At 35.9% G+C, this 13,195-nt stretch overlaps 1 protein-coding gene across 2 annotated transcripts; it reads right to left on the bottom strand.

The window, feature by feature from the left end:
- Positions 1-2,375: 2,375 nt before the first annotated feature.
- Positions 2,376-11,623, bottom strand: LOC122299158. 2 transcript variants are annotated; one of them, XM_043109174.1, is made up of 11 exons: positions 10,592-11,623; positions 10,371-10,469; positions 9,978-10,180; positions 7,987-8,180; positions 7,665-7,773; positions 7,217-7,530; positions 6,286-6,328; positions 5,918-6,087; positions 5,278-5,356; positions 3,557-5,185; positions 2,376-2,806 (listed from the first exon to the last, which is right to left on the bottom strand). In XM_043109174.1, exons 1-11 carry the CDS (start codon positions 10,657-10,659, stop codon positions 2,646-2,648), a joined length of 3,069 nt encoding a protein of 1,022 aa, XP_042965108.1. In that variant the 5' UTR covers positions 10,660-11,623; the 3' UTR covers positions 2,376-2,645. The 2 variants fall into 2 exon arrangements, with proteins under 2 accessions (XP_042965108.1, XP_042965099.1); XM_043109165.1 differs by having other exon boundaries at positions 5,918-6,328.
- Positions 11,624-13,195: the final 1,572 nt, after the last annotated feature.

The following is a 13,195-nucleotide window of genomic DNA, read 5'->3' as shown; positions in this document are numbered from 1 at the left end:
CCCTGCCACACATCTGTTAAGAAAAAAAATAAAAAAAATTAAAACTAAAAGCAAGTATGTGGTGTAAGATTGTTGAGTAGAAATTTTCATATATATATACACATACTAACCTATATAAATTATAATATATTAGAGCACTTTCAACAACTTATTTTAAAACCTCTACATCACACACGAATCACTTGATATAATTTGATTTTGACAATAAATTTATTAAAAGAAAAATCTATTCAACGGCCTTATAGCACATACGTGCTAAGAGTAAAAAAAAAATATAAAATAAAAGCACACATCAGCAGTATGTGGTGTAGGACTAGCTAGTGAGTAGAATAATTCAATTTTAAAACTTCAATCTTATAAATTAATTTATACCATGTGGGTTGTGTATGGTGTAAAGGCCTTAGGCTCCATTTAGATGTTGAGGTAGACTCATCTCATCTTATCTAAACATTCAAATATTAATCAAATATAAATATTTTAATCCTAAACTAAAATGTGTACAAGAGTATTCACAGTGGTTCTTTTATCTTATCCTTTAAAATATATTACAAAATCTCACTGATTCTATTCTACATACTGACTTTTACAATATATCATAATCAATTTATTTAATTTTTCTTCATATCATTTAAATAATCTTTTTTATTCTTTTTAAATATTTCATTTCTACCAATAAATTTGCAAAATCAATATATATATATATATATTATATATTTTATATATAATGTAATATAATCCAGTCCTATGTTTTAAATGAAAATGAAATAGATATGTTTTAAATGATGAACAATAAAAAGAATTAGCATACATGATGAAAATCAAAATAAAAGAAAAGGAAAATGATACTATGCCCCATAATTTTGCCCCCACATTTAGACCGCCCATTTAATTTTTTTTTTTTTTTTTGCATAATGGTTAAGAAAATAACTATTAGAGTATATATTTTTTTTTAAAAAAATATTTAAAGATATTTAAAACATGTAAAAAGGAAAAAGGAAAAAAAAATTGGCATATGGCCTATGGGCACGTTGAGTGGTCACCACTGGGTGGCATAGTAGCAGTCCCCAAAAGAAAATGAGAGAGTAAATGAAATATAAATAATAAAAAAAATTTACAGGATGAACAATATCCGCTTTATATAGCTAGTTACTGTAGAGAATTATATTTTAGATTTCCTTTTACATAATCGGATAGAATTCCCTTTGTGAGCAATTCTTCAAATAATTTATATTTTTTATATAATACATAAGCCATTGAGAATACTCTAAGCAATAGAATTCCAAGGCCGCATAATCATTGCTTATTAAGTTTTTTCTCAAAGTCAAAAAAGACTCGAGGACATGTTTGAACGCACAAAATATTTAAAATTATCATAACTTCTCATAATTTCATCTTTAAAGATTACTCAAATAGAAAACACTTTTCAATTTCACAAAAAACAAATACAACATATCCAAACATGCCCTCAATCTATTGCTTTCCGGCTACTTAAGCACATATACGCCACACCATAATACTGTTAAGCCGCTGATCTCCCTTCCCACCTTTGACTAAAAACAAATGTCACCATTTGACAAGCATGTGCGAAACTCGTGTGTAAGCCATATATGCTAGTATCGTTGCATATGTGACCCTCGTAAGCTTAAAGATGTAGTCCATCTACGTATCTGATTTAGTTTAATGCAATGCTAGGTTGAGTTTGGATGTTAAACTAAATTGAGTTAAGTTAATTTGATTTTTTTTTATAAATAGTAGTGAGTTGAGATAGTTGAATGAATTTTATAAAATTTACTTGAGATGAATTTAAGTGTGTTTGGATATTAAAGATGAATTTAGATATATATATATATATATATATATATATATATAAAGTTGTAAAAATAAATAAATTTCACCATTAAAATCTATTGTTTACCTAGCATTCCTTTTCATTGCCAATGTAAAAGACAATTTTTTTTTTGTACAAACTCACCTACAGCCATAGCGCTAATATGCAAAAGCAATAAAGTACCGCATAAAGTAATAAAAAGTATGTAAGTGGTCTGCCAATATAATGCTAGCCATGTGGGCCCCATGAGAGATATGGAAAACCCAGAGAGAGAGCCATTAAAATTTGTCAGTTATGGGCCGACGATGAATTCAATTTGAATTGAACTAAAAATGGTATAAACTATGTGTTTGGATGATGATAGTAGTTTAAATATGAACTGCACTGAGTGCAGTAAGGAACCAAACACAGCAATCAAAATAATTATAAGAATAACAAAGCATGGCACCCCTATCCACGCATGTTATAGTGAACTGGCAATTTGCATTTTTCAGGCTTTGTTTTCAATCGTACGTTATTTAGACAGATTAATTTGTACAATTTGAAGTTAAACAGGAAAGGATGTGATCTCAGATGAATTTAAGAACAATTTTTAAGACTAATAACTCAAACTCGACACAAGCCACAAGTGAACAGGATGGAATTAGCCTAAAACTCACTAAGGGCTAGTTGCCAGAAAATTCCATTACTAAGCTAAGCCACCTAATGCCCCTTGAAAGAAGCATTCATTCCACCACTGATACAAGGACTGGACTTGCAGATCTTAGCAAGAGACATGAACACAAAGCAATATACACAAGCATACATTCAATAATCATCATCTATAACCAAAACCCATATCCACTTCATGACCATACATTCCCTGACCACGGTCAGCAGCAGCAAAAGGTTGAACCTGCTTTGATTTTGACCTAAGCTCCCGCTCGATAAGCCTTTGGATTGCCTCTGGGTGAGTACTAACACCACCAATTTCAGGAGCTGAGAATCGACAAAACATCAATGACAAAAGATGAATATGATAGTCAAGCAATTTCTCAGACGATGAAGTATTCCTTCTCTTCTTTCCCCCTCTATTCTATTTAAGATTTACATTTTAAAAATTCTTAACAATAACAAATGCAATGGAGAATGATTATACGTCCAGCATTCCTTTCAATTCAGGACTGTCCGAACTCCACCCAACCCAACTCCCCCTCCCCCCGACCCCAAAAAAGACGCAATGCCAAAAATGGCACTTAGTTAATGTACACTTCCTGGAAAAGAAATCATGGAAGGCTGCTATAGCAAGTCATCACTTGACACATCAAGACCAATTAGGTAGAGAGAAATATCAATGATTTCACATTCAGGTTACCGTTTAATGTTACATTTCATTTGAAGAACTTTTCAGTCATTCCAAAAATAGGAAATTTGTGCAAATGGGAAGTTTGAAAAGGTAAGGGTACATAACGTGGTAAGTTTTTAGCAAAGTCTACCATCCTATGCATTCCTTCTGATCTTAGATTGAGCAGAAGTCTACCATCCTAAGCCAAGACAACCTCAAGTCGTTGTGAACCATGTGTAACACAATTTGATCACATGTGAAGCCATTGTCGTAAAACTATGATAGGCCAATTAAAATATGCATGGGAAGCACTTACATTTAATTTTTTTTTATATAAGTAGTAGTCATTTTTAAACCAGAAAAGCCAGTACCGACAAGACAAACCATATGGGTGAGTGCTTTACCTGGTGGTGGCAATCCAAGACCAGCAAAGTTGGGTTGCCGGTGACCAAAAGGAAAAGCTTGCAATGGATTTAATTCAGGCATAGAACCAGTCATCTGATTGCTGGCATGAGGCATAGGTGCACCCCTGTTTGGCTGAGTGGACATTGGTGCACTCCCGGGAAATCCTCGAAGCAGGTGAGGTGGAGGAAAGTTGCCTGACAAGTACATCTGTTGCAACATAGGGTGGTGACTGGGAAGATCAAACCCAGTCAATCCAGGGCTGGGATGACGAAATTGAGGACGAAGCATATTAGCAGGAAATTGATGATTCGGTGGAGGATCATGATGGATGATTCTGTCTGGTGTCATAAATTTCAATTGTGTATGAATGTTAGCAGGACAAGAATCTAATGGATGGAGCAAAGGCCCTACATGATTAGAATGAGGGGGTTGAAGCTGTGGGGAAGATGGTTGGACGCTAAGATTCTGATAGGTAATATTGGGCTCCCTCCTATCGCGAGCACCACAAAGAAAAGGTGGACCTTCTTGACCCCCCATGAATGCTCTTTTGTCTTTGAGGATGGCATTCCAAGCTGCTAGTTTTTCAGCAATGTCAACTTGGGTGTTTGGGGAAGTTAATGCATTGGTTCTAGCTGCAGTCTTTTCAATCGCATAACTTTGAAGGTTCAAAGGATCATTAACTGTAATCAAGCTATCCTCTTCAGAAAGCCGAGTATCCACAGGCCTGTCAAAGCCACCAAGCTTAGACTTCAATCCAGTTCGAACCTGGAATGAATCTGGCTCAGCTTGAGGATCATCAAAACAGAACCACTGCTCATCAATCTTTACCGGTTTGGTTTGCAGTCTTTCCTTAGAGGTCAAAACACTGCTTTCATAACTAGTTGAATTGGACCCTATTTCATTTGGAAGAACAAGAGCATCATCAATTTCAGGAAAAGGAAACTCATGAGATTCTGGAACATCAACTATTGCAGATCCAGCCGAGCCTCTCTGGACAGACACTGGTGCTCCAACTGATTGCAGCTCCATCATAAAAGCAGTCCCAAATAGTGTTTCGAGAGTCAGACTCTGCCCTGAACTAGAAGAATTCTCAGAATTTACCTCTTTTGTCCGAGCTGCAGAGTCAAAACTTACTCCCTCATTGTTCTGCAGTTTCTCTGAAGATCGAATGTCTAGGTTGGAGGATGGTACAGTATCTTTCAGTCCTGTTCCCTTCTGTAACAATGAAAGGAGGTGCTGAGAAGCATGATCATTAATATTAACACTTGGCAGCTCAGTCTTTGGATAGGGAATGCTCAAGGCTTGAGCAGGCAGTTGCTGAGTCGAGCCATTTTCACTAATTTCTGACAAAATCGACTGTTCGAGGTCTTCACATGTAAGGACAGCTGGAAGTGCCTGCAGTTTATTATTCTTGTACAATTGCTCAGAATTTTCAATTATATCAGATGTTAAATTTGATTTTTTATCTGCAGGTTCAAATCTTTCAAAAGGAAAATTAGATAACACGTGCTCTGTATTCTTCACATCAGAAGAAACTTCTTCCCGGGATCCACCTTTCTCGCCAGAAACAATCAAGGAGAGGAAGTCATTTGGCCTGCTGGAGGAGAGATCAGCCACTAATTTCTTTTCTGCAGTGAGATTTTTTTTAACATCAATATACAATCAATTAAAGCTTAAGCAAGTCCAATGACTTAAAACCAGAACATTGATATAGGCATACCTTCTTCAGGAAACCAACGAGCAAACTTGGAAGATTGGGAAGCATGAGGGATCGTCTCATCTGCTTTACTAGTATTATGCTGCACAAACAACAAAGAAAATTATGACGAAGAGATACATCATGTTACAAACAAGAAAATAGACAAAAATGAGCAATGCATCCATTCATTGGGAGAAGCAGCAAAACATCATCCAAGAAAAGATCTGACCAAAGACCTAAAGAATGATCATATGGTTAATTCAAAACCTCAACCAATAAAAATTGATTTTCACTTCTCTTGGGAATTCCATTAGAACCATAAAATGCTCCACCCATTTCAATAAATTATTGTTTAGAATCAACTAACTACATGCCATGTCTGGCTGTAAATCATGTAACTATTTATCAGTTGCTTGAACAATTTTGATGATAGCAAAGCATGCTTGTATTCTATAGGTAGTATTGTCATGTTATCATGGCATGGTCATATTCAGTAAAACACAGATATTTTCTTTTTCTTTTTTTGATAAATAGATAGTTAATACACCTTGAATAGCCTAACTCCATTTTGGAAGGAAACAGATGTCAATATGCTATCAGTACTCTCATACACCCATGTAGAATAGGCAAGCATGAGAAGTCTATTAGAAATCACCATTACCTCAATTGAACTAGAGGACCCACCACCACTTGGTGTCAAAGCAGAGCCAAAAAGCTTATCTAGGATTGAAGTTGACCGATCATGATTGGATTCACCAACTATTTTATCCCTTGTTACCTTCTCGCCATTAAGCTCAATAACTTCACTATTTTCCGAAGCTTCAAAGGCTTCTGAAAGATAAGAAGTCTTATGCAACTGAGTATCCACATCAATCTTATTACTGGATGGTACATCCAGATTCTTGTCACTGTTGTTATATAATGAAACATTATTACTAGTACTTCCAAGTTTATGTGTACCCAAAACCTTTTGTTCTGATGACTGTTCCTCCACTTTATGATCCGAAACACCATTTAATATAAGGTTACCTTTGGCATGTGAATGGCAGTTTTCAAGTTCAGGATTCACAACCTACAGAAGCAACAGAACATGCATGACAAATAAGAGGACAAGCAAAGGTAACATATGACAAGCAAGACAAAAAATCCTGGGTAAAAATATTTGGTTTTACAAAAATGAAACAGAGAAGATCTTGAGACAGCATATGCTAAACCTATACAGAAAAATATCAATAGATGGTATGAGCTCTCTAATATCTCGCTAATCAAGCTAATAATTTTTCTACAAACCCCGTCTTTCATTTATATGTTAAAAATGAATAAAAAATTGTAGATACATATATGAAAAAACTATGCATCAGTAAAATTGCTTGCAGGTTTTGAAGCAGATGGAACTGTAGGTTGAGAGAGAGAGAGAGGGGGGGGGGGGGGAGGGAACAAAAAAGAGAAAAATAACGATAGGGAAAGTAGCAAAATCATCTTTCCTCCCTAGAATTTCCCAGGCATATTCGCTTATAACAGTCCAAGTGACCATAAATTTGCATTTTATTCTTTATGATGTGGGTTTACTCTTTTGAGAATGTACCGAATCTGGGTAGAATTACACAAGATTGCTACTGACTTTTCAGCTTCTTTCCTGGTAGTCTTCTCATAAATACAATAAATCTCAATAAACTTAAAAGGCACATGCAATACAAACTTTTAGGATTAAAGCTTCTAGAACGATAAAGCAATACTTCAAGACAATAAAACAGTAAACCACTTATTCTAGTCCCTGTATAATATCTTTTTTTTTTTTTTTTTTTATAAGTAACTCACTGTATGATATTTAGAACGCATTACTATACAAAAAGAGAGATGCATGACTGGCCACCTTTCTAATGATTTTTCTTCTTCATTTCTTTTTTCAGATGACTAACTTTCCAAGCATAGAAATCAGATGAAAATGAAAGACGGTTACCTCCACTGTATGCGGTTGAATTACGGATTTTGATCCAAAATTCCTTTCTAAAACTGTGCTTGTAAAACCAGGTGGTACAAGTGGTCTGGATGCAGGAGTTTGTGGGGGAAAAGAAGATTTCTCAGAATCATTATGTGAAGCTTTTGGTGTCACGGGGTCATCTGACACACTGCTTCTATTCAAAAGGCTCTTCTCATCTTTGGAATCCTCTAGCAGTGTGGTAATGTCGAATCCATATTTACGCTTGTCAGGATTTAACTTCTGCTCTTCTTGAAATGCTTTTTGATGTTCCCTCCTCATTAGCTCAAAGGAAACTGAAAACCAAGTCATCAGTTTTAAACTCACTAACTAGAGAAACGGTTAACAATTAAGTAGCTAAGATACACGTACACGCACACACACACAACAGTGGCATCAGCCAGTCAATCTGGCAGAATTTGCAAATTACCTCTTCGCTTTCTTTCCTCTTCTGCCCTGTCCTCACTTGTGCTCTCAGAAAAACCAAATGTTTCGTCATTGTAGGAGTCATTGGTTTCCCTTCGTAAGTGAGGCACTGCCTGAAGAATACACAGCAAGAAAAAAAAAAAAAAACTCAGTATTCAGGAGGCTGTACAAAACGAATTGCAACTGGCTTCGTCCTTTTTGCATTACATTTACTCTTCAAGGTAGAAAAATCATGCTATAGCATTGAAAAAGGGATGTATAACTCCAAATTCAAGACTACAGGCATTACAGTCTGAGTGAGGAACATCAACAAGCACGAGTCCAACCTTATAAGGCCGAGGAGGATGATAGGGCTCATTGCTCTTATTGAGCTGGGAGTGAACATTAGCTCGAAATGTTGGAGCCGAAACTCCTGCAGCAAATCCAGATGGTCTTGGGAAAGAACCACTACCAAGAAGTCCATCATGCTCAGGAACTTGCCAAGATCGTCGAGATTGGTTGCCATAGCGCCTACCTGAATCTGCATGTTGATATGAATGGTTAAAGCATACAACACACAGGTCTAGATCAGTTGTTTTTTTTTAGACAAACCCACCATCCATCGAGATCTCAGCACTTGAAAACAAACTAATTTGTGATGTTGCAGGAAAACTGAGCATTACATAGCAAATGCTTTATGCATTACTGATGCGGGACAGAATTAAGATCACGAAGGCAGGTATAGATAGAATGCTGTATCAATCTATAGAATGCCAGGAAAACATTTACACAAAGAAATATATTTCATTTGCTTTCAGGGCATGCAAACAACATGCAGGCATGAAGAACTGTTAAACAAACAAGTCAATTAGGTGACATATATCAAATGAACGCAAAGGAGGGACACTCACTGCTGTTCCTCCAGCAAGAAAAGAGAACATTAAGAATTCAGCACATTGTGCTTATAAAATTTTTCGAAATAGGAAAGAATCTCACCATGGATAATCCAAGGAAAAGAAATAAAGTTATCAATAATTGGTGCTACATGTGTAATTGGCTTTGCTTGGGTGATGCCCAAGAGTGTGGTGAATCTTTTGGCATGTTGGAGAGGGACTCAAAAAAATGGTCAAACACCGGCTGTTTGGAAGATGGTTCCTCTTTGTCTTATGTGGTGTATTTGTAATGAGAGGAACGATTGCTGTTTCGACAGTAGAGAACACTTGGTGGATTGGATTAGAGCTCTCTTTTTTCATAATTTGTTGCTCTAGGCTTCGATTATTGTAATGGATGGGTTCTGCCCCAATGATTTTCGTGCTCTTTTTCAGCTTTAGCTTAGAATTAGGTGTTTTCTCTTGTATACTTCCTGTGTACTTGGGCTATGCCTAATTACGTGGTTTCAATAAATTTCTTACTTACAAAAAAAAAATGTGTAAGATGAATAGATCATCTTTTAATACATTCCAGGTTGCTAGTGCTTTGTGGAGTAACTTCTTCAATCGGAGTAGTTTGGCTTAGCACATGACTGAAAAAATAGTTTTCTCAAAACAACATTCTTTGTCTAATCATTTTTCCTACTCACTTTCACAAAAAACTTTCCTTGGCTACTTATAAAAAAAAAAAAAAAAAAGATTTTCTTGTATCTTTTGCACCTTCTAGATAGGCGTCTCTCTTTTATATATCAAATGTACTTGGATTGAACTTTTTGAGCTTTTCAATGAAGTTGAATAGTTCTCAAAAAAACATTTTCTGGCAACCCTCTCAAAAGCAAGACAAAGGACATCCGTGCTTACACCTCTCCTATATCAAAGTTTTCTTCAAAAAAACCATGCAAGAACTTGCATGTTGAAGGATTTCCCACCCTCCCTTCAAATCATTTAACGTGGTCATTTGACCTATGACTCAACAACTAATTAGTTCTCAAGTGTTTTCTCCTTACATCAACAACTTCCATGTAAACCAAAAGAGACTGAGTTTAGGACCAATAAATAAGTTTTTAAAGCCTTTTGAGTGTGGAATTCTGACAACATGATAAATTTCTAATCAATTGGATATTGCAAGACATGATTTATCAATTAATTCATTACTACCTTTACAAATTTAGTAAATGCTTTGTCATAATGTATTTAACTTCCTAATTACTAGTGTAAATGTCTAATACAAAAGAAAGTGCGCTAAATATATATTGTCAACCTACACTTTCAATGAATTGTTGGAGGGGATTTAAGCTCCATGGGGAAAACATGCATAAATAGCTATGCATAGAAAAAAATTACAAACTAGTCCAAGTAAAACAATTTACAACTAAAAAAATTATCAACATGAGCATGGAATATCCTACCCAACTCCCAATCGGATTGCGAGTCACTATCTTTATCGCCTCGAACAGATGAACGACTTTCCCATCTTCCATGGACACCCCAAGAATAGCTATTGAAATCCCCTTTGGTAGGTGGGGATGAACCATACTCGTTACGCCTGTAACTATGTGATGACAAGGCGCTAGAAACTCTTTGCTGATCTTGGAAAGAATCCTCAAATTCACTAATTTTGTTACAAAAAAAAAATCAGATTAAGAACAATGCATATCATGATGCATGAGTAAACTGGTAGCAGTAAGTAAAGCCATGCAAGGCAATGATATAAAAAAAAGGGTACTCCATCGTCAAAATTCACAAATGCGGACTATAAAGACGTATGCTTATTAGCTCCTATAGAAAAAGATTCATCTTACCTCAAAATTGATTGATCAAGCCCACTAGGCAACTTTCTGCAAACATCCAATTCGCTTAATGACAATAAAAACTCCCTTTTATATAAAATTTTCAATTTCCTGCATCATTAAAACAGTCTTTTATCAGAGTTCACCAAAAGAGGAGAAGCAAATACAACATAAAAGCTCAGAAAAGAAAACTTCAACCATAAAAATTGGAACTGGAAACAGAAGTTCATTACTTTTGCCATTCATGATTCGTTTCAGATGGCTGATCCAATAAGATTTGGTCTTCATTCTCTAAGCTCATTCTGCAAAGTTTGGAACAAACAATATGATGACAGCAAAACAGTGTGCGGTCTCAACCACGGAAACCAATACCCGGAAAGCTTCACCAACTCTAATACAAACTCCTGCCCACTAGGCAATGCCCAGAAATCATAACGTCATCTGCTTCTTAAAATACTCCGACATAGTTTGAATATTTTGAAACTACATCCACCCAAGGACAATCCACCTGCTATTCAAGAAACTACACTAGTAAAACCCTACAATTTAGTGAAATCGAATTGCCAATTCCTTCTCATTGATCTAGGTTTGGAATTTCCAAGCCAAACCTCGATACTAACTAATCAAAATCATTGAAAATCTCCAAACTGCCAACTCTAGAAGCTTGATGTTTCTTTCTACGATCCAGCTCAATCTACAAGAATCGCCCACGCAACCAAAAATTTAGAAACCACCCCCAAACTCCTATTTCTAAATTTGTGCAATTTCAAACGACCTTACAAAACCCTATTTCCGGAAATTCAAGCCCAAGAAACAGATATGTACACATAAAATTTAGAAAATTAGCCTTCTCACAAATCAAACCCCAAATCTCGCATATTGTAGGAAATGAATCAACAAATCATCACAAAAGATTATCGAATTTTGATCAAATCAGCTCCGGACAAGCATCGAGAGAAACAAACTATAGGATTTTGGTATAATCTACAAGCTCCAAAAATATAGGGTTTTCGTTTACCCCGATCAGGAACACGAGAGATAAAATTACAGTGACGTCGTAAGAATTTAGGTATTTTGATCTGTGATTTCAGTGTCTCTTGGTTAGTTAGGAGCGATCGACGAGAGAGACGGACAGAATTTCAGAGTAACACACTACACAGCGAATAGAGGGAGAAAGAGCGCCCGTTAGAGGGAAAAAAAAGCTTCCGCATGTCAGTATTGAAAGTAACACGCGCCGCCTGTTTCCTTCGGGACAAGCACGCTCTCATTAGGTGGCAGCGAACCTATTTAAATTCGAAAATGACAAAGATGAAATATTAATAAATTTAACCAACAAATGGAGCAATTTGGAAATTCATATTAAAATATAATAAATTTTTATTTTTTCAAATTTACAGAAATAAAAATTCATTAACATACTTTTCACACCTAATAGATATGTCATAATTTTTCACAATATTTATATATATTATGATACAAAAATGCTATTTGCAACCGAGCATGGGCATCGCGGGGGAACCTTTGCTTCCGTGGAATGAAACGGCGCATTTTGAGATTTATCAAAATGGCGTGTTTCAGAAACAAATTCTCCTTTGCCTGGTTTGGACCCTGAATTTCTCCCTCATTCGTCTTTTTCTCCTAGCCTCCCTCTTACAATCTGCTGCTCTCTCCTCGCTCTTCTCCCTTCATTCATCTTTTCCAAGTCACCCTCTCGTTGTCTGTAGCTGTCTCTCCCTCTTTCCCATGAAATTGAAATCCCTCCCTTTCGTCATCTACAACTCTCTCTCCCTCCTTTCCATGAAATCGAGAACCCAAAGCTAATGGCTGAACTTGCATCCAGCATGTGGGTATGTTCCAAGTAGTACTACTATAGTTTAAAAAAAAATGCATGCTTTGGTTGTATCTTCTTCTTCGCATTCTGCGTGTGTCTTATTGTTAAGATTTCAGAAGCTAAAAACCAAGGAAAATGAAATTCTAACCAAGATCTTACCAAGATTTCACCTTCAGATTTCATAAAAGGAAAACCAAGATCTTACCTGAAGCTAGCCACGGAGACAAGAAGCCGACGAATAGAGATTTGAAGACAAGATGACGAGGTAGGGCTCTTCCTTCTTCCAAACTCGAAGAAGACGGCAACAAAAAATTTCCCTCCAGACCCGAAGACGACGACGACAAATGTTTTCCCTCCAGACCCGTTTCTTCTGGTTTTTGGCTTTTGAAATCACAAATCTTCCCTTATTTCCATTCGGTTCGATTTTCTTGCTTTTGTTTATTTTTTTTAATTAATAAATTAGCTGATGTGGCTGCGGATTCCCCCAATGGTGCGCGTGGCGGTTTCTGTAGCACTATTGATCATGATATAGTCTACAAACTTAAATAAATAACTATGAATTTTAAGAATAGAAAATAATAAACTTACAACTATTTTATAATTCTATTTAAAATGAAAGGTAATTATGTAAAATTAAAAATATTTTTAAATAATTTACACAATTATATTAATTAATTTGAAAAGAATTGTAAAATAATTATACATATATCCCTTTAAAAGTACTAGTCTAATTCTATGTTTACAGGTTTATTCACAAATGTGATGTAGAGTTTGAATTATTGCGTAACTTAAATATCAAATATTGTTCACATATTGCGTTGATATTTATCGATTTTTTCTGCTTCGATTTTTTAATTAAGGATACTATCTACCCTACACAGGTGGGCAGCCACCCTTCCTACACCCCACCCCCATTGGGGGGGGGGGGGCGATGAGTTTTTTCCCTACCCCGCTCTTGTATACTCTGTAATCCCGTCTGTTTGATGAGCGAGCAGGTGGCTTTGTC

Source organism: Carya illinoinensis, chromosome 2 (assembly GCF_018687715.1).
Source record: "Carya illinoinensis cultivar Pawnee chromosome 2, C.illinoinensisPawnee_v1, whole genome shotgun sequence".
NCBI lineage: Eukaryota > Viridiplantae > Streptophyta > Magnoliopsida > Fagales > Juglandaceae > Carya > Carya illinoinensis.
This window is presented reverse-complemented; position numbering and strand designations above follow the sequence as displayed.